This window comes from Lupinus angustifolius, chromosome LG07 (assembly GCF_001865875.1).
Source record: "Lupinus angustifolius cultivar Tanjil chromosome LG07, LupAngTanjil_v1.0, whole genome shotgun sequence".
NCBI lineage: Eukaryota > Viridiplantae > Streptophyta > Magnoliopsida > Fabales > Fabaceae > Lupinus > Lupinus angustifolius.
In genome coordinates, this window is record NC_032015.1 from 19,132,650 (window position 1) to 19,155,557 (window position 22,908).

The 22,908-nt window shown below is 29.7% G+C and overlaps 2 protein-coding genes across 3 annotated transcripts; one reads left to right on the top strand and one right to left on the bottom strand.

The window, feature by feature from the left end:
• Positions 5,811-22,537, bottom strand: LOC109352647 (PHD finger protein ALFIN-LIKE 1-like). Of its 2 annotated transcripts, XM_019594796.1 has the most exons (6): positions 22,282-22,537; positions 22,158-22,190; positions 21,307-21,529; positions 20,674-20,794; positions 19,913-20,294; positions 5,811-5,821 (listed from the first exon to the last, which is right to left on the bottom strand). In XM_019594796.1, exons 1-5 carry the CDS (start codon positions 22,370-22,372, stop codon positions 20,046-20,048), a joined length of 717 nt encoding a protein of 238 aa, XP_019450341.1. In that variant the 5' UTR covers positions 22,373-22,537; the 3' UTR covers positions 5,811-5,821; positions 19,913-20,045. The 2 variants fall into 2 exon arrangements, with proteins under 2 accessions (XP_019450341.1, XP_019450342.1); XM_019594797.1 differs by lacking the exons at positions 22,158-22,190; positions 22,282-22,537 and adding an exon at positions 21,824-22,119.
• Positions 13,630-17,925, top strand: LOC109352646 (1-aminocyclopropane-1-carboxylate oxidase 1-like). Its single transcript, XM_019594795.1, has 3 exons — positions 13,630-14,260; positions 16,349-16,682; positions 17,508-17,925. Exons 1-3 carry the CDS (start codon positions 13,734-13,736, stop codon positions 17,757-17,759), a joined length of 1,113 nt encoding a protein of 370 aa, XP_019450340.1. The 5' UTR covers positions 13,630-13,733; the 3' UTR covers positions 17,760-17,925.

A 22,908-nucleotide genomic window follows, 5' to 3' on the forward strand; every position in this document is an offset into this window, starting at 1 on the left:
GAGTCTTGTGGATAAAAAAAATGTCTGCTGGAAGAGTTAGCCCCATGTACCTGTGAATGTTCTCGACTCGGACATGATTGCCTCCAGTACGATGATACATGTGAGAAACAAAAAAAATAGAAGTAGTAATGTAATCCGGTTATCATCCTTCAACCCTAATATTTTCAATTATTGGGGCATTAATATTTGAGTAGCATTGTTGAATTCATTCTCACTTGTCACTTCATATAATTTGATTCTCATTTGATTTCATGTGTACTTCATTTTATATTGCTCTTATTTCTCTATCATACTTTGAGCTTAGAGTATCATAGTTGGTTAAACAGAAATACTTTTGATAAAAAGTTAACTTAACTCCATGTTTGAAATAGCAAGCTTCTGAAAATATATAGAGAGCATTGGTCCCCATTCTTTATAACAATTTCCAACGTCAATTTGTAAAACAAATGATTTTTTTTTTACAAAAATAAATAAATATAAAGTGTAAAATTTATGTATCGTCTGTGAAAATATTTATACACAATATATTTAAAGAATATATAAACCATAAAATTTATGAACTAACAATGTATAAAACTTTTACACTGTTAATGCATTCATTTTTTTCTCAAAAATATATTTAGAGATGACAATGATACTCGACTCGATCAACCATAATTACAATCTATAACTAGAAGACCAAGTGAAAATTTGTTAATTTCTCCAAAAGATTCCTTTCAAATTTATCTTAAACCTTTAGTGGTTACACTTATAGAGAATTTAGTCATTTAAATTACTTAGAGTCATAGCCTATTGCATAATTGGCATCAAGAAGTTGATATGCACCTTGCATAGTATTTTCATGATACCCTAAAGATAACACCGAATAAGTTCTTTAATTTAACGTAATGAGTCCTTGCTTATTTAGCTTAAACATCACCATTTTAAAGAATTAGAGTTATTTATAATGCACAACTTCACAGCATATAAATGAATTGACAAGTATTTTATCGTTTTTTATTATATTCATAAATTTATTCAATAATTTGTTGTTGTTGTTCTAATGATCATTATTTTCAGTATCATATAGTTGATTTATAATTAAATAAGTGTTTGATATGTGAACAAAGTATGAGACATATTAGAGAGGCATACTTCATATTTGGTCATATTAATATTAGGCATATTTATATATTATATTAATATAGTCTAATTTACTTTATTGTTGGTTATGTTGTGATGTGATTATATACTTATATTGATTCTATTTGTAGAATAAGGAATGAAAATATTTTTCTAAAGTAAGTGTAGAACATTGTGTCCATCTTTAGAAAAAGATAATTGGAATTTGATTTGAAAAACTTCCCATTCATCCTAGTTTAAGCAAGAAATTCCAAATTAGCATCCAAGTGATAGAGATAAAGTTACGAGTTATTATCTATAAATAATCATTACCAACCAAAAGAGATTAGTTTCCGCAAAGACAAATTTAGAGTTAGCTCTGATACTCTCAGTAGCGAGTATAACCATTGAGATTTTTTCTTCTATGCATGTCTTCAAGAATGAGAAGCGTAATCGTACTAAAGATGAATGATTATTTAGTTACTTATATATAGAGATATTTTTTATAATTTAAAAAATGAGAAAATCATTGAATGTTTCAAGAATATGAAAACTAGTAGAAAATAATTATGATGTATATTTATAGTTTTAGAAACAAAATGTTATACTTTTGTGTTGCACATTTGAGTTTGGCCACATTGCATATAATTCATGTCTTCAACCCTATTGTAACCAAGTGAAAATTCTTTTATAAATTTTCCAAAAGATTCCTTACCCATTTAGCTTAAACATATATTGTAGTTACCTTTGTAGAAAATGAAACTCATTTAAATGAAAATTTTACAAAACATCAAGGAATATAAATAGCCAAATAGGGTATTCCATGCTTTTTCTTTTGGTATCCATAAATGGAAAAAAGTTCCACCTTGAATTGTGACCATTTAAAGGAGCCATGGTGGGTGTGTTTTGTTGAGTCACTCAGTCATATTAGGACCAACAATTTTCACAACACAACATGGCTAGGGTTATAGATTAGGTACCTTGAAGGGATGTTTTTTTTTATCGACAATTGTTAATATGTTAGTATTTTGTTGTGGGTGAGACCCTACTATCAATCACCCTTGTAACTCCTATTTTTTATTGATGGTGGGACTCGAACCTACAACCTCCTGCACTTTATTTCTTACGACTACCCTCTTCACCATCGGACCACCTTATGACTCCCCTTGAAGGGATGTTAACATCACTACTTGATTTGCAATGTATGTTTTGCACATGTTATTGATGCATGTATTGAGACATAACTCTTTCAAAAAGGGATCCAATATTTAAAAACAAAGAATAAAAAAAGATAATTGATCAGCATCAACCATTTTATGTTTGGGGACATGATATCCAACATAACATAAAACATGTCCCCATAGCCATGCCAATTAACTCAGTCATTATGTGTGTCCTAGTGCATCATCATTTTTATGTTTGGAGAATAAAAAATATGTTGATATGTATATATGATTGTTTCACTAAGTTTATAGGGGCCTATAGACTTATAATTATAAAACGACATCATATTTTTAATTGAAATAATAAAAATAAATTAAGTGAGTGACTTATGAAACCTATTTAATGAATTAAATCGTTTAAAATTTGCATGGTTGAAATAAAAAAATTGTTTAAATTATATAAAATAAAATGAGGTAGCTCATATATGAATAAAAATGAGTTGAGTCAAATTTGGCTTAGCTCCACTCGACTCGTTAAGAATTTACTTGAATCGAGTTCAATGCAAACTATTTTTTCAATTTAAGATTGACTCATTTAAAGTTCTGCTCAAATGAAGATCATTCATATATATATTTGTATGTGAACAAACATATATAAAGAAAAACAGACTTGAAATCGATTTTTAAGAAAGTTTGATTTTAATATTAATTTATATTATATTGGTAAAATTATATTTTTATAATAATTATAAAATACGTGTTAAAGTGTGAATATATTATATATATGTATGTGATTATATATTTAATATGTATAAATATAAATATTCTCTACATGTATATGTTGTTGAATTGTACTTAGTTAATGTTTAACTCGTCTATTTAATGAGCCTAATTTGTAGTTCACACTCAGCTAGATTGGTCCATCAATCAAAATTGTTGAGCTAAATAACAAATCAAGTTTTGAACGAGTGTAAAGTTGGTTTAGTTCATTGTTACTCCGAAGCTCATGTATAATGCAAATCAAAGTAATTATATGTTGTGTTATTACCATTAGAATGAGAGCTTAATTTGAGGGTTAACCCTATTCTAGGGTGAGTCCAGTGTGTAATGCCCCAAAAATTACTCCAAAAAATCTTGCTCAAAAATGAGTATTTTTTTTATAATAATGTCATATAAAATTTATTTCTTTATATTCGTTTCATTTTCGGAACATCACTTTAAGTAACATACAATGCGGAAAAGCAAAAACACCATTACATAAAGGTAATAAAAATATAACTCAATATAACTTTGAATCATACTTCATTAGAATATCATGAAATGTTGGTACAAAGTACAAGGCGAAACCTAATCGTCGCCCAAATAAAACTACTCCAAAATAAATATCTTACACAGGTTCACTAATCAAAAAGCACAAGGGCCTGTGTAGGTATAACGGTTTCCCTCAGTCCTCCATGCCCTCTCCTGGGACATCGAAAAGCGGTAACTCAGAATCCTGGCAGAATGATCCATCTGAACAAAATGCGAATAGAAGACAAACAAAAGAAGAGGGAGTAAGACATCTAATGAATATTACTCATTGACGGCGTAGAATTACGCGGAATATCACATCCAGACAGACACACATAATAAACACAATATATATATCACATGTAAAAGTGCACAATGATGAATGATGTTATAATCTCAAATTATGATGATCAAAGTCCACAATCTCAATGTATGAATGTTATGCTTGTTTCATCCATCCTTTCACCAATATCCTCCTAATATACTATTCAGAAATAACCAAGAGTTTAAGAAATACTTATAGAGTATAATATTTATGTACCATTAATATAGTGTTCCGAAGAACTGTCCATTTCAAGACGGTGTCGTATCAAATACTTTCTGGACATCCCTCTCATTGATCCTGATTGCAAAGAGTGGTTGTCAGAGATCGTCTAGTATACGCTGTGAGAACTGTTCGATCCAACAGAATACATCATCCATGAATACAAAGGACTCGTCTCACCTAGACTCACCCTCAAGACTTTGTTAACGAACCACCGCCATCGTCGTCCCTTTCAACACCTTGGGGCTCGTTCATTTCCCGTAAATTTCCTCTCCGCTAGTTCATTATCCATAATGAGTATGCACACTAATCGAGGTTAGCTGGTTAAATATTTTAATCATTATTTTATATGATCGGCCCAACCTAAGACATCCCCCAGAGGAATGCTTCTTGTGGGGCCCGATCTTACGTCAACATGTAAATAGAGGAATAACATCCCTACCACTATGAACCATCGCTGAATCACCCTGGGCGACCACATGCCCAAGCCTCTTACGGTCAGACGACCTCGCTGCGTGGTATCATGTAATCCTTTTTTGAGCATCACCCTAATCACGACATCACAGTCGGAAACCTTGCCTAAATAGGCACTAGAACAAATGTACTTGTATAAGTTTGTCGATTTCGGGAACCGGGTTCAATCATCCGAGTCATTGTCTTTCCCAAGGGTAAGTACACTTTACACCCAAGCTAGGGCTATTGCCTTTAACAAAGCAATTCCTTAATTTTATTACTTTCAAGAATTTCATATAGTTATTTACCTTTATCTTCTTGATGGAAAACATGCCATTAGGCTCTCGTATATATGAGAGTTATCATTCAGATGACTTAAAAAGAAGTCATGTCTGTATGGAACCCTCTCGCTCGAGCGAGAGTTGTCTGGCTCAAGCGAGGGCACATCCATTTTTGAGGCATTTGTAGCTTAAGTGAGAGTTGTCTCGCTTAAGTGAGAAAACAATCAGTTCTCTTGTGCCTATTTTAGCTCAAGCGAGAGCTGTCTCGCCCCGAGCTAAAACACTTTTTTTCTCTAAATACTTCTCACTCAAGCGAGGAGCCCGAGTATCATTTTAATTACTTTTCTCAAGGAAAATATTTTTCATTTATATCACATGTTTTTAAACCTTGAATTTAACAATTATCACATACATATCATTCCCATAATAATCATTCAAACATTATAAATTCAAGAGTAAACATGGTATTTGCATATATAAACATAATACAAATCAGTATAAGAAATCTTGTTGTACTTAATCCAAACAAACAGGCAATTGATTACTAAGTACAAGTTTTCTTAATATCCAAGGCAACTCCAAACTTCTGAGGGATTTTGGAGGTCCATATGCATATTCGGACACCATTGTGTCACGATGTTTTCTCTCTCACCTGAATGAGGCGGGCTCGCCCGGGCGAGGTGGTCCAATTACCAAGACCATTTTCCTCGCCCTTTTGGGCTACCGGATCGAAACTCTCCGTTGTTTTCGATCCTAATGCATTTTAGTTTCTCGAGTGGTGTTCCTTCATGGATAGCCACCACAATACTTGATATTTTAAGCTATCCTAATCATACAACTTAAGAAAGTATTCGTACAAAATCCAGGCACGCAAAATAATTGATTAAGTATGGGTTTTCTTAATACACAAATATAACTCCAAACTTTTGAGATAGTTTAGGAGATCCGGGTGTCATATTCAGACACCATTATGTCACGATGTATTCTCCCTTACCTGAGTGCGTCGGATCGCTAGGTTCTCTGTTTGCAGGTGAGTTTACTTAATCCGATCTCCTCTCAAACTCTTAGTTTGTATAGGAAATTTAGTGTAAAAATGAGAGAATGAGGTGAGGTATTTATAGGAGAGCCTCACCCTCATCAAATCAGAAATTTTAATGCAAGGTAAATAGATTTAGACTAACATATGTGATGTGTCTAATGGTGGTAGAGTGAGAGGATTTGTTGAGTGATTTAGGAGATTTTGTGTAAGAGAATATGTATTTTTGCTTGTTTAACAAGCAAACTTCTTACATGAAAGTGATGTGACCTTTTCGATGACACATTCTCGATTAAACCATTCCCAAGTATTGTCGGCTAATACCCGGTCTGATAATAAAAATCTCGCAATTTCGGTTTACGGTTAGAACTTTGAAACACGGAATTCGGAGTGAAAAATAATTAGAAATGCGTTCTAGACAAACTTGATCTCTATCTTGACTCGAAATAATATTTCGAAGCCAATGGCGCAACCTGAATTCAATTCCGAGTTACGAAACACAAAAACACATTATTGGGTCGAATTCGGGCGAATTTGAGCCCGACAGCAGCTCAAAAACTTTCCATCACAGAAAATTATGAAAATTTTCCATAAAATATGAAATCACAAAACAAGACTAACACTCAACTACGATTTAGTCTAATTCAATACCTATTAATTTCTAAAATTAATCGTTATTAAAATAATAAATTAATAAAATATAGACAGAAAATTCAGGATGTTACACAGGAACCACATCGTGAGATCCAAGTTAGGGCCATATACGTAAGAGGTAAATCATTTAGTACCATGAGGTGTTTTTCTAGTTTGAAGCATCAGATCATAAGCCCCTGAAGTTTCGGGATGCTTACGTTTGATTCAGGGGCCACTACTAATAATTTTCTTTATCATATTATCTTTACCTATTTCGCCTAAAACTCAAATGATGTCAGTGCAGTTTACTATTAGTTAAATGATAAGGTTTGATTATAGAAAAAAAGATGTATGGGTATTTTAACTATATTAATTAATTAATCACATTGATTTTTTTGTTAGTGAATTTTGGAGGGTTACCTAAATATCCTAGAAGATATAAGAAAATTCGGAGAAATTATATATGATATACTAAGATATATTTCATGACTTCTTTAATTTAGGAATTCCTATATATAATACTATCATGTAAATCAAATGATTGGAGTTGTTTTAATTTAAGCGGATATATTTTGTTTCAAAGAATATTGCCTCTCATGAATACAGGATATTAGTAGCATATACTAAACAAGCTATATATATCAACTAACCATAAGTTTACTACATTGCAATTTTAAAATCATATATGTTAGGGCATAATTATATTGCAAAATATATATTTTTCCTTAAAAAAAAACACTTCAGCTCAAGTGGTATATACCCATAAAAATGATGCTTTAATGTATAAAAAACTATTGCTAAAATTATTTATGACATTTCTTTTAAAAAAAAACCTTAAAACAATGTTACACTTGATATAGGGAAATGTTACCATTATGGTTAACATGATCCAAGAATATATTATTATCACGTGAACATTTTAGAAATGTGGAAACGAATGTTTCCCACTTGACAACAATCTCGAAGGTCCCCACAAAGCCATAAACTAGTTGAATGTGTGGTGTAGGACTTGTCGGCAAAGATTTTTTTTTACTTTTTAAGATTTTTTTCCCATAAAATTTATTTTGAGGATTGGTAAATGTAATAATGGTGAAGTAAAATGATTGAAGAGATGAATTACAAGTATAATATCCCAATAAGGTGAAGGGTTTGAATACCATTTTTTTTTTAAATTTTGTTAGTTTTTATTTTTGATATATACTACCATATGGTAAAAAAATTGAAGTGTTTTAATGCAGTTGAATGTTGAGAGTGACGCATTCAGACATATATACTACTAAAATGCTAAGAATCGATTAATTTGATTTGATAAGAATATAAATAATACAAATATAAATATTGTAACTCTATTAATAAAGAGTTATTTTTGTGGTAATATTATGTTTTGTTAGATTTCAAAATATAATATAATATTATAAGTTAATATTTGACTTTTGAAATCAATACTTATTATAAAAGATAATCATATATTTCGAAAGAGATTTATTTATTATAATGGTGTTAGTTATAAAAAAAATATATGCTGAATCTTCTCTTGCATGACTTATTAAATAGAAAATGAAAGGTATATATATTCTTCTTAAAATGTTTTTTTATACATGCTACCAAGACAATGTATCTAAATAATATGTTTTGTAATGTGCTTGGAATGTATTGTAACTTGGTCCGGATTATAATGTAATAATGGTTAAAAATCGATGCAACATTTAGGTTTTATCCAAATCCTTTAAAATGTACATTATACCTAATTTTATTTGAAGTTTTTCTGCTAGCATTATTAAGCAAAAATGATATATATTTTTTATAAAATGATCTGATAAATATTCCGATCTAATTGGTTTAGTGGTCATTTATACTTTATTTAACTCTTATATTCCAAGTTTGAGTTTTATTATTTTTGTAAGATATTTTATATTTTTATATATGTAGTATTTTTTCTTCCATTGTCTCTATTATTGAGTATTTCTATTTTTTCTTCAATTGTAATATATTTTTTAAACAATCAAGAAAATTAACTATTTTTATTAATATGTGTAATTTAATTAAGTATAGTTGTAGCATAATTGATATAAAAAGACACATACATTCATATGTATTTAAAAAACAAATTTTTTTGGTCACTCATAATAAGGTAGACATGAGGTGACATATTTCCATGTTAATGAAAGGTTTAAATATAAGTAGATATTTTATTTTATTAGATGAACTTATTGATTAATATATCATTATTCATTTCATTAAATGTTGTAAAATATTTCAAAGTGAAAAAACATTGATATTTTTGAACTAAACATATATCTCTTCACTCACATTATTAATAAAAGAACTAATTTCTTTTATAGTACGTGTATATCCCTCCTATTATTCCTTAGTTGGCATTGATGTAAAGAATATTTATATTTTTATGTGGTAAAGAGACAATTAATTTTTTAACCTCAAAATAATAATTGTATTTTTATTTATTAACATAGAATTTGAATTTAAAAAGGGTGTTGGGTATATTTAGATAAGTATCTAGCAAGTACCAATACAACCAAGCAATAATACTGTAATGCATGTACTCAATCTTTTGTATTTTATACAAATCTAGAACCTTTACTTTCAACTTTCAAAAGCTTTCAATAAATGTCTTGTTATTTTATGTCAAACTTTGAATCACTCATTAATATCTATGTTTCTGATCATACATATGGTGAACCTTCTATATTTGTTTATGGCTATGCATATAAAGGAGAATTTTACTGATTTCTTTTATAGGTAAAATGTAAATTTTGTGCTACCTTATAAAATTTTACTACATTTTTTTTTTGCTGGCACATATTTAGGGAATCAAGTATTTCATTCAACTTTGGATTTGTTAAATAACAATTATTGAAGTAAGTACTATTTGATTAATGTAGACCAAACTATAAACATTATAAAGTGAAATCATTAATTAAGTTACAAGGATTTTAATTGTTAATCGTATTCAACAATTCTTAAATTCTTAAGCACTTTAATTTCTAAAGTGCAAAAATATCACCTACAAGACCATAAAAGTTCTTGGTATGAGAAATGAAGGAATGAGAAAAAAGCTTAAAGAAGGATCGGAAGAAAAGAATAAAGAATCAAAATTCTATTGAAATGAATAACCCTTCTCAATATATTTCATTATTTTCATTACTAAATTGATACAAAGAAAGATTAGGGGAATACCCACTTATATATAAAAACTATTAAAACAGAAAACAAAAAACAAAATTGTTAACCAGGTAATAGATTAACTATGTTCATTAATCGATTATGACATACAAAATTCACTTTAACAAATTGAAATAACAAATCAGTTAATCAATTAACTATATATATTGTTAATCTATTAACACTGGATTACAACATTAATTCTAATTGTTCTCTGAATAAACTTATGCGATCAGTTTAGGTTTGAGTAGTAAAGAATTTGGTTATTTTTAATTGAAGTTTCAAGTTGCATGGAAAAATAAGTATTATATGAGTTTTGCAGAATAAATTTTCTTCACTCATTTTGAATTAGTAGAGACTTACAAATCAATTTTAAAGTAAATTGATTTCAGATTAGGGCTTCTAATCCACCAAAGTGAAATATAAGGTAGATAGGCCAGGTTAGATTTTGACTTGGGGAAAATACAAATGGAACATAAAATATGTGAGGCTAATTTTCTCAGTGAATATTTTTTTCATTCAAAAGACTCGAACTTGAGATATTGCTTACCTTTTTTATGTGAAAAAATTATTAACCAAAATGATATTGTTTCAATTATTGAACTACTTTTTTTTCTGCCTGAAAAATTGATGAATATCCACTTGTGCATAAAATATTACATGTAAGCTATTCTGCTACTATTAACCAAAATGTTTCTCATTTTATTTTCTGTTGCAAAATTATATATCAAAGTGCTGTGATGAAGTAAATTTCATACTTGATCGTATCCTTTTTATTAGATATTTTTAGGATTTTAGTTTTTTTAGAAGTATATTTTTAAAGTTCAATACATATTAAATGATTTTGTTACTAAAATATCACTATATTAATTGATTAGAAAGAGAAAATCATCAATTAATTGGGTGGAAAGAGATTTGAGTAAATCCGTTTAATAAGGGGTCAACTTTGAAAATTACAACTAATTATTAAATTTAATGATATAACTACATTCCTTAATTTGTGTAATATTACCCCAAAAGAGTAATATAAAACATGTATTTCACTTTCAAACCTTTATGCATAGTTGATATGTTAAATGTTGTTTTAACAATTTCAATTTTAAAGATTTTATTTAGAGGGTGGCACTAATCACAAACATTGTCCTAATACTTCATTAGTAATACATGCATGTAATAAAGCATATAATCTTTTGGTATACTTTAAATCTTCTAATAAGTACTAATTTATTTTTAACCTTCTTTCAACAAATACATGCAATATAATTTTGAAAATTAGTTATCACGATAAGTATTCCACCTATCATGATTTGATATAGATTTTCCTTAGATTTTGATTCTAAACTGTGAAATTATAAACTAAAAAATTAAATTAACTCATCTTCTAAACATGCCACCTTTTATTTCTTTTTCTTGTTTTACAAATAAGTTGATTAACAAATAGGTTATTCTATACAGAAATTTGTAAACCATAATAAGGAAGAAATAATATCCAAACCAAAAACCCAAAATAAAACTAAAATTCTTCAGCACTCGGATGAAGAGGCTCAGATTGGCGAGTTAGGTTTATGGAGAGATGGATTATGGAATTGACATATACCTTGGAGCATAGAACTTTTCAAATGAGAAATTTTTTTGTTTGAGGATCTCCTAAAGCTTATCAATATTATATCCATTAAGAAGGTAATAGAAGACAATTGGATTTGGATTTATGATATGTCAAATACTTATACGGTCAAGTCGGCATATAAAGTTATTTGGAATATGAATGATTCTAGATCAGAAGATTGAAAGTTGCGACATTTGGTTTGGAAATCTTTGGCGCCCTTGAAGATTCTGCACTTGGTTGAAGAACTATCCTATATATAATTCCTTGTTAGTGGAACTTAGCCAAGATGGGTGTTACTATTATCGACAACTATCTAATGTGAGAGGATCGAAGTTGTGGCATTTAGTTTGGAAATCTTTGGTGCCTTTGAAGATTCACTCACTTGCTTGAAGAATTATCATGGATAGAATTCTCAGATAGTAGAACTTAACCAAGAGGGGTGTTACTATTATCGGCAACTATCTAATGTGTGAATGGGGTAATGCTCATCTAGAAACTATTAGATCATTTCTTTTTCTCTCGTCATTTCTCTTATTAAACTTGTCAACTTCTCTACCGATGGTCGGGTCTCGCTATGGTGTTACCTCCAATTGGAAAGACTCATATACTTCAACATTTTCTCTAAGTTAAAGGGGTTATTTGAAAGAAGTTTATTTTGTGTTTTAGATGGTTGGAATTGTAGAAATTCGATAATCTTTAACAAGAAGGAAGTCTATGAAGTAAGTAATGGATGAGATAAAGTTTAAATCTTGGTTACGAATTAAAAAAAAAACATAAAGCCGATATCATATTTTGATTTGAATGAATTTTTAATTCGGTTTTAAGCTTGTAATATTATTGCTAGTGTATTTTTCATTTTTGTTTGGACTACGGTTGTTTTTTATAGGCTTCCCTCTCTCTTTTTTGGTGTATTATATATTTGGTTTCTCTTTTATCTCATGTCATTAGTAAAATTTCACTTGTAAAAAAGCTCAAATAAAGAAAGAGCCCGCAACCTCAAAAAAAGTGTATGGGTTAAAACTTAAGACAATTTCACTTAGGAGTTTGATATTTTTCATTTTTTATATTTTTGTTTCTTCTGTTTATAATAATAAATTGAAGCCTAAGTATAAAAGGGTATAATATTATTCGTAATTGATGATGAATTTATATTGCTTAAATATAAAATATAATTGAAAAATAGTAAAGAAAATGAAAGAGATGTGGAAATAGGATTGTAGATGTTCACACTGTCATAATTCAACCAGGTTGTGGACCCTTTCTGTTTCATGTATGCATTATTATGTGAGCCGCACTGCCGTCAGTGCAAATCGATAATAAATAAGGCGTTGATCTAGTAATGTAATATCTCATTGGATTTTAATATTAAGTATTCAATTCCTGTGAACAATATTTATTGAAAAAACAATTATAAATCTCGAAATGAATTAATTTCTTACCCAAGAGAATAAAAGTAGAACCTAAAAAAATCACACCGCATCACATATTTCAATCATCTCCATCAATATCAGTCGACACGCAATACATTAACTCATCAATATCTTCATGTCATATTCCCTCACTATACATAGTTTAGGACTAGAAATATAAATAATTACTTTTGATATATAAATAGTTTAGGACTAATTAAACTGTGTAAATATTTAATACAATTTGATTAAAATAATCTCATTTATAATGCTTTATCTTTTTAAATGTAAATAGTCTATGAAAGAGAGATGTAGAAAGAGGTGAAGGAGTTTTGATTGAAGATATAATTCATGAAGTGATGATAAAAAAACCAAGAAAAATAAAATAAAATATGAAATGTAAAAGAGTGTAGAAGAAAAAGTATAAAAATATCATTACTCAATAAAAAAAATAACCATCTGAAATTAGTCATTAACCAAAGTTATTTTTAAAACAAAACTTAATTTAATATATTGTTACTAAGTAGATATAAAAATGAGTATTATAGAAAAAGTTGTGAAAATATATTTTCTTCAATGTGTGTATATAATAAATCACTTAACTTACTAACAAGATGTGAGTCTAATTATGTGAGATTCTGTTTAACCTCAGAACGACTAAAATGTCAAGAATTTGATTCATTAGCACGATATTTGTTCGGAATGACAATTACACGCCCCGAAAAAAGATTTGTTCTTTACCAAAAGGTGAGGCGAGACTTTTATTTGACACATGGGATAAAAGAAAGTGTAAGAGAACAAATTTGGCAGAGATTATTATGTTCACAACTCACACACAAGTAGCAATTCAATTTAATCACGTTGCCCAAATATATTTTAGCATGTCATGCTATATATTCATCTATATATATATCCCTTCACTTAGTTGTTCTCAATCACACTATCAAAAACACACTTAAACTACTTTCTCTCCAATCCCTTTTCATCTTTGTGCTTCACTACCTTAGCCACTTTTATTTATTCTCTAACAAATCAAAATGATTTCTTTCCAAGCATGGCCACAACCTGTGGTTCGTGTCCAATCCTTAGCTGAAAGTGGCTTAACTTCAATTCCAACATGTTACATCAAACCACACTCTCAAAGACCCACCAATTTGAACACAACTTTTGTTCCAAACCATGTTGCTTCTCAAAATGATGACCCTATTGACATTCCTATAATTGACCTTCAAGACCTTTATGGTGAGGACCAAACCCTCCGTGACGAGGTGCTCCGCCGAGTCGCCGAGGCGTGCAAGGAGTGGGGTTTCTTCCAAGTGGTGAACCATGGTGTTAGCCATGAGTTGATGAAGAGTGCTAGGGAATTGTGGCGTGAGTTTTTTAACCAACCACTTGAAGAGAAAGAGGTGTATGCTAATGATCCTATAACTTATGAGGGTTATGGAAGTCGTTTGGGTGTGAAAGAAGGTGCCATTTTGGATTGGAGTGACTACTTTTTTCTCCATTATATGCCTCCTTCTCTTAGGAACCAAGCTAAGTGGCCTTCAATTCCACAATCCTTAAGGTTTGCATATAATATATATTTCATCAACATCTATTTTTAACAACTCTTCTTTTTTATCGGTATATATTAGTATATTAGTATTTGTTGTGGATGAAACTCGAATTCTCAACTTCCTTCACACTAACTATTAGACTATTTTATAACTCTTTTTTTAACTTCTTATGACTGAAACTCGAACCTACAACCTCCTTCATTTCATTCATTAAACACTTCAACTTGATTATATGACTACCTTATGACTTTAATTTTTTTAACTCTCATACGTACAATTTTAATATTTTATGATATGATACTTTTACTTTATGTTATAGAATATAATGTTATGGGGAAAGTTGTCTAAAATTTTAACAACTATATATCGTACAAGTTTACAACTTTAAGTGTACTATTTCTCCAATCTCTCTTTGGTTTTAGTACTTTTCTTTGTCAAAATAGTTGCACTCATGTTGGAACCTAACATCACACGTAGAATATCTAAGTTCATCGTTATTAATCTAATTTTAGTAGGTTAAATTTATGGATAATGTTTAGTATTCACTACCAATAAGTAAATTATTTCACATTCTAAACTTGGGACAGGTATTAAAGTGTGGGTGCAGAAAATAAGATTGATAGACTAAAATCAAATAATAATTATGTTATAAGATTCTATGTATATAAATATTGGTGGACAACAATTACATAAATTGTAGTTATGACATAAATTTCGTATTTGATAGTGTATATTTTTTTAATTATTTTTGTACATATATTTAGAAAATACATAATAAAAAATAATTTAATTAAATGGACATAAAAATTTCCTGAAACGTTAACCTATATATTGGTTAAGCATGCTCCTTCAATATATTTGCTTATAAAAAATTATAAAATAAGAGTGTATTTATTTATTCATATTATGTGAATTGTTTTCTTCTGCTTCTAGGTTGTTATTTTCTGATTTTTCTTGTTTGGTAAGACATAGCTGTAGGTAAGTATATTTAATTAATATTTGTAACATATTAATGGGCTACCAACTAATTAAGGTGTTATAACTATATAATGTTGAAAAGTAATTTTAAAAAATTTGAAGCTGTCAAATGGATGGTGTAGGAGGATAAGAATATGATGTCTTAAATAATGTTTTAAATTATGTTTCGGATTAATGATATTGAAGGAAAAACAGAAAAATTATGAATTTTTAATTAATATGGTATATTTTTATTGGGTTGGAATATGATTTAAAACACAGTTTGAGACATCATATTCTTGTCGGAGAAGGAAGCCGTGTTACACATGCGCTTTTTGAAAAGTTCAACCCTGACTCAGTGACTTGTAAAGTATCACACTTGTTAAACACTTTTTCAAACGTAAACACGTTCATGAGTCATGACTCTATACAAACATGCAAAACGTGGTGATATATATATATAGCAAAGCCAGATTGAAGCAAATTGTAAAAAGCACTAGTGTCATTTTCACACCAAAAAATATATATCCTTTACGTTTATTCCATTTTTAATATAAATGAAATAACATCATTGTTATTACAAAATACAAATAAAATTACGATAGTGGAGAATAGAACAAAATAGCCCTTATAGAAATAAATTATATACCAATAAATGGATGGTGACATATTCAATTTTTTCTACCTAATATATAGAGAAGCCAGTAATTTGTATATTGATATTTGTACGTTACTTTCTTTAATTATTTACATCATTCTTCCCATATTTTTTTTCTTAAAAAATACTTCATATATATTTTATTTCTCATACAAACAAAATGTGAACATTGTATAATTGTTTTGTTTTCATATATCAAATACATATGTGGTTAAAGTTGTTTTAGAAATTTATCTCTATTTAAGATGATAAATCTATGCATGACTTTTATTTCAATTTGGTTTATGGTTAGAGCACTTCATATTGATTATACAAATCTTATCACTAATTTTTATCATTATAAAGAAGCGAAAAAGATGTTGCTATATCATCCACCATTCATATTTTATCATTATCGACTCTGAAATAAAAATAATACAAATAAATGGTAAATGATGCACATATTATTCACCCTAATTGTTATTGTTGTGATAATATATAGGGAAGTGATTAATGAATATGGTGAAGAAGTGGTGAAGCTAGGAGGAAGTGTCCTTAAAATGATGTCAAAAAATCTTGGTCTAAAAGAAGATTACCTTATGAATGCATTTGGTGGAGAAAATGAAGTTGGAGGTTGTTTAAGGGTATGTTTCTATCCAAAGTGCCCTCAACCTGACCTTACTTTTGGACTATCTTCTCACTCAGACCCTGGTGGTATGACAATTCTTCTACCTGATGACTTTGTTTCTGGACTTCAAGTTCGTAGAGGAAATGATTGGATCACTGTTAAGCCTGTTCCTAATGCTTTTGTCATTAACATTGGTGATCAAATTCAGGTTCTAACTCTCTCTAAAATGTTCATTTTTTATTGTAACTATATATATATTTTTGGTATAATTAAGAGTATCTCTCAGGGGTAAAGAACTAATCCATTTTAGTGTGCATGATTGTCTCTCCCAATAAATGTCACTCACATGAATCGAAAATTAGAGCTTTGACCTATTTGGACATCTAATGAGACCTTATATGACTAGACCAACGACTTTTTGGTCTATTATAACATAATGGCAATAATAGATAGAGTTTCTAAGACAACATTTATTAGAATTAGAAAGATGTATTGAAAATTGTTCACGTTTTTAAATGTTTCAAAATATTCAAAACAACCAATACTTTAGGAATGGGATCCGCTCTCCCATTTTTTTACGTCTCATTGTGTCCCAAACTAATTGAAAGTTGACACCTACTTGAAAAGAAAAATAAAAAAAATAAAAAATATCATTTTTATACTATTTAGTGTATATAATTTGTTTGGAACATGAAAACAGAAAACTTTAGGGACAAGAATCCTGGTTCATACTTTAGTTATATATTCATGTTATTTTTCATTCTTGTAATCACGTGAAGTAGATATGACTATAGATATAAGGAGATTTTATTAATGTCACCATGAAGATTTATGTAATTTTATGTACAGCATCATCATCTAACTTTTTGCACCACATAATCACATGGGAGAAAAAAAAAATTACATGACCCAAATCCAAAATAAATATATGGGTGGTAAATATTTTTTTTGTTATATAAAAAATAGGTTGCAAAATTGCTTATGTATTTTCATGACATTTCAAGACTAATATAATGAATATTTTATTTGTTAGGTTATGAGCAATGCAATATACAAGAGTGTAGAACACAGGGTGATTGTGAATCCAAACCAAGATCGTGTTTCCTTAGCTTTTTTTTATAATCCCAAAAGTGATTTATTGATTGAACCTGCAAAAGAGCTTGTGACAAATGAAAAGCCTGCCCTATATTCACCAATGACATTTGATGAATATAGACTTTACATTAGGACAAAAGGTCCTTGTGGTAAAGCACAAATAATGGAATCTTTGACTTCTCAAACATGATTCTAATATGTTGGTATTTTTAAGGGACAAGTTTGGTTTGAATCTTAAATAAATGGACACATTGACCCTATAGTATAGTGGATGGTTCAATGTACTATCTATGTCTTATATGTAAGGATAAGTTGAATAATATATGTTCCTTTATATATGTGTTTTCTTATCTCAATTCTGAGTTGTTGCTTTGGTCAATTAAGGTAAGAAAATTAATAATGGTGATAGTGTTGTCCATAAAAATACCTTTACCTATTGTAATGTTGCCCTAGTGGGATGCTTCCTAAAGCTCAATGTTAGGGATGGTAAAGGAAAGATAATATAATATATGATAATTTTTTTATCGGCAAATATTAATATGTTAGTATTTCAGTTTTATATTATATCGTAAAGAACCAAAAATAATAATGATGTATTGACTCATATATTATTTGGACTTGTCACTACAATATACCATATTTTGTTTAACTAAACTGTATTTATCATATTTTTTGTTTAAAAGATTACACTTATTTTTCGTGCATGAGTGATCAGTGTAATGAAAGTATAAAAATTATAGGTTTGCGTAGGTGTAAAAAAGTAAGGGGTGGTTTGTGTAATTTTGCTAAAACTCAGGAGTGTCAGTGTAATTTAGTCTAGTATTTATTGTAGGTGAAAATCGAACTTTCAACCTCTTTCACTTCATTCCTTAAACCATTCATCCTAATCATTAGATCAACATATAATTTCAAGATTCAGAATGTATAATATATGATACTAGTTACAATAATGCTGAGAATAATTGTTGAACAAAATATGTTGCAAAATATGTTTCTGTACATTCAATTATGGTAGAAATTATATGAGAAATTTATTATAGAAATTTGTAGTGGTTAAATCATATAATTAAAAATTCATAGAATTAATTAGATGCCAATAACTTATTCCTAGAGTACAAACCTAGGATCAATTATATTTTGTCGTTTCAATCACAAATGACATAAATTTAATTTAAATGGCAAACTATTATGGGTGGTTTTAAAACTATAAGAAGAAAGTGATACCAAAAGTTTGTTATGTTATTTCTAGTTCTAGTTGTTTAGACAAGTTTCTATTATGTAGCTATCAATGAGCAATTAGCAATATAATTCTAAAATGAATTTATATTTAATCATCTTTGACTTTTTAGACAAAGTAATTAAAATAAATAATATATGATGTAGTGTATGTGTATAAATCTTTAATCTAACAGTGTATAAATTTTACGTATTTTTAGAAACTGAATTCAATCACATTTCCAATTTTTGGAAATAGCGTGTATGGTTCAATCATACCATGTCAATGACAGAAGATGGTGAAAATGATGTGTTTATTTATCTTCAATACACAAGAAAGCTTAAACATTTCATAAGTAAGGATAATAATAGATACTCGAACATATAAGTACTCGTTTGTAATATTTATAATGGGTTGGGTCTGAGTTTTTTGACTCATAGATATTGGGATCAAAGTTTTTGAAACTCACTGTTAAACAAATTCAAGTCTGGGTAATGAAATAATCTGAGACGCACTAATATATTTTTTGTTATAATCTATATAAGTACTCCTTCATAATTCTGTCCTATTTTTTGTCCTCATTTGTATCTCATCAAATTAAAAAGTGGTACTTAATAAAAAAAGAAAAATTTTAAAAATAAAAACTACTATTATTTTATTATTTATTGAAATGTGATTGGCAAGGGACATTTAGACATGATTTCTTTTTTGATTTGTGATCTTTGTTCCTTGTAAGGAGACAAGGATCTGCTGTTTCAAATCATGTCCCAAAGTCTGTCCCAAATCAATCATATTATGTCATGTCAGCTAAAAAAATTAAATAGTCATGACTTTATCCATTTTGATTCATTGTTATTAGTTAGGGACAAGTTTGAAGACAACAGATCTCCATCCCCAATGAGAAGCCATATAGTGGCTTCATTATGTGCCTTTCTTCAAAGCCCACATAAATATGAATGAACTTACCTATACATAAAAACAGAAAATCAAGAATTAGAAGAAAATGATGAAATAACCACCTATTATTTTTCTGAAACAAAGTAAAACAAAGCTATGCAAATGTGTACATTAAAGAAAATATGAATTGATTAACAAATTAGAATTTTGTAAAATATTATATAACATACTATAAGCATTCAACTTTGTGAAAAACAAATTTAATCCCTGAGAAATTAAACCCCATCATACATAGATTATAATCACTACATGATGTAACAATATTGCCACAGAATGTATGCAACTTCACATATTTTCTTCACCCTAAGGCCTACCCTTCCTTAAGGTGCATGTAGGACATTTGTATTGCTTAATGCTATCAGCCTTTGCAGGTGTAATCTTCACACATTTCCCATGGAACCATCTTTCACATATATCACAGCCGATCCAAAACTCGTCGCCGATGTAATTGCCACCACAGCTACCGCAAAGGGTTTCGCTATGCTCATCTTCTTCATCCTCATAACCATCATCAATCCTTGGGTTGGTTTTAACTTGCCCATCATTAGATCTCTGCAGATAAACATATAAGGTTGAATCAAATGCCGAATATCGATATCGCAGCGTAAAAGCACATCCTGAAAGCCTTAATTATAGTCATAACTCATAAGCTCTTAATAAGCTAATAGTATTTGTACTGTAACACATCGGTATTGGGATCCAGATATTCCAAGACGAAGTTTAGTATCTGTCTGTACTTCCCGAAATCTGCTTCCGGAAGTTAGCTACACAAAAAGAGGCAACCTAGTGCTTATATCACTTTCCTAAGTCTTGTCATTAAATATATTCGAAGCAACTTCAGAAAGCACGGGAATTACCACACCAAGTCTTTAAACTAACTCTTGGTGGCGACAAAGAAATGATTGTAGATAGTAAAGAGAAACATGCTAACCTTGGTGCTTCCTCGAGATTTGCTTCCACTATCCACAGTGGGCTTTTCTTTAATTGGTTTCCTGTCGGTAACAACTTCAAAAACTGTGGGAAGATCGTTGATCAAGCTAAATAAACGTTTCCTGTCATAAAGAATAAGGGGAACCATCAATGGACAGAAAGATGTGGCAAGTTGCAGCAGATGCAAATAAAACAAAACTACAATAGGAGCAAGGAAATCCAATAGACGGTGTAAGTTGTATCGATTCACGTCTTGAAATCATGGTACCTTATTATTGAAGGGAAAGCAATACGGGGAAATCAGCAGAAATATAGCTTCAGTGTGCATATATGCTACCACACAAATGATAAAATTAAATCTATTACATATATTTCCCTCAAGTATCTCTAGGCTCTTTAATCCTCTTAGTACCTCAAACAATCTAATGAAAGAAAAAGCAAACAACGGTGTGTTTATGAATGTACCATCACAATGACTACTTTAGATTTAGCCGCCTATAGCAACCAATAACTCAATATTTTACCCATATACTTCAACATTAAACAATGTGCTTATGCATGTCCTTAACAGAGAGAGACAAACAAACTCAATTACCATCAAGTGTATGAACCTCCATGAAGCTATAAATTATACCTTTCATTGCGATTAAGACGAGCTCCAAGATAAAATGCCACGGAAAGCAACCATGAATCACTGTGAACAGCAACGAGAGACAGCCAGTCCCTGCGGTTCATACCGTCTCTAGCAAAATTGATTCCAAGGGCTGGCTCAGGGAGCTCCGGTGGAACTTCCTCTGCTGGCAGAGTTACTTCCCATGTTTCATTCGGATGTCCATAGAGGCACAAGTTCTCCTTATCTTAAAAAAGCACCCGAGAAACTTTGAATTTAATGCAAGGATACATAAATTACTAAAAATTGTTACAAAACCATTAAGAAGGATTTAGATATAAATGGTGGTTTATATATAAACATGATTTATGACAGGACATTATGATATTGTTTGATCAATGTGGACAACCTCGCTTAGTGATAAAAGGCTTGGTTGTTATTCGGCTGTAGTAGTATAATAAACCCGGGAAATTTCAACTTTTGAGTTTTGATACTTGATTTAAGTTTCAGTTTACTTGAAACTAAAATCCAGCAAATAAACCTGGATCACAAGTGTGGCACATTAAGTAACTTACTCAAAGACACAGAACAATTCAAACCTAGTAAAATTGAACTTTAGGGCAAAAACTAAACATGACAAAAACCATGCAAAAACTTTGACTTTTTTATATTTTGGCAAACCCATTTTTGTTATTTTCCTCAAATTCAGTTAAAAAAGTCAACTTTGACTAACACCAACAAAAACATGCACAATTCACACACCCAAGAAACTAAACAAATAGAAACAACATCAAAAAAGAGTTCTTTGTTACATCAATTAATAGAAAGAGTTAATTATTTTAATTAATTAAATCAGATCCATATATAAACCTTACCAGGATCACAGAGTCCATAAAATTCATCAACATCTGAGAAAAAAGAAAGAGATAAAGTTAAGAACTTTGAGATATTATTGTGAAAAGAATGAGACCCAGATAAGAATTTGGAAAGAGTATTAACCATGAGTCAAAGCACGAACAACACCGATTCTTCGAGCGTTATAGTCTTTGAAGATCTCTTCAACGGTGCGAGGGCTAGAAGACATTTCCATAACCCAATTGAGAGAGATCTGAGATAAAATTAGGGTTTTATTTTTACTGAATTTGGGATTTGAGGGAAAACTAAACTCAAATAGTTAGAATTGAAGAAAGGGTGGGCATGAGAATGGATCAATAGGAATCAAAGGGTAAAAGAGGGAAAGAGATTCTTTTAGAAAAAACAATTATAATTTATTATTTTAATTGAATGAAGGGTTGAATCGGTGAAATTTTAGATTAATCGTATTAAATCTAGTTACACCTAAATAATTTGGAAAGTGAAACCCTAATTTTATTGGCACCTTAATCATCTTATTGGCACCCCTAACTTTACAACTCTTTTTCTTTTTCCAAAACTAATAATATTTATAAAAAAAATATTAAACTTTAAAGCTAAACTTTATAAATATACTTATAAACTAATATGTTATTAGCACTCATATTTTTTCAACTCTTATTATGTTCCCAAAATTATTAGCACTCATATTTTTATTGAGATACTAAATCCCCTCAAGTAGAACTAAGACTTAATTTTTGTTGTTTATTGAAT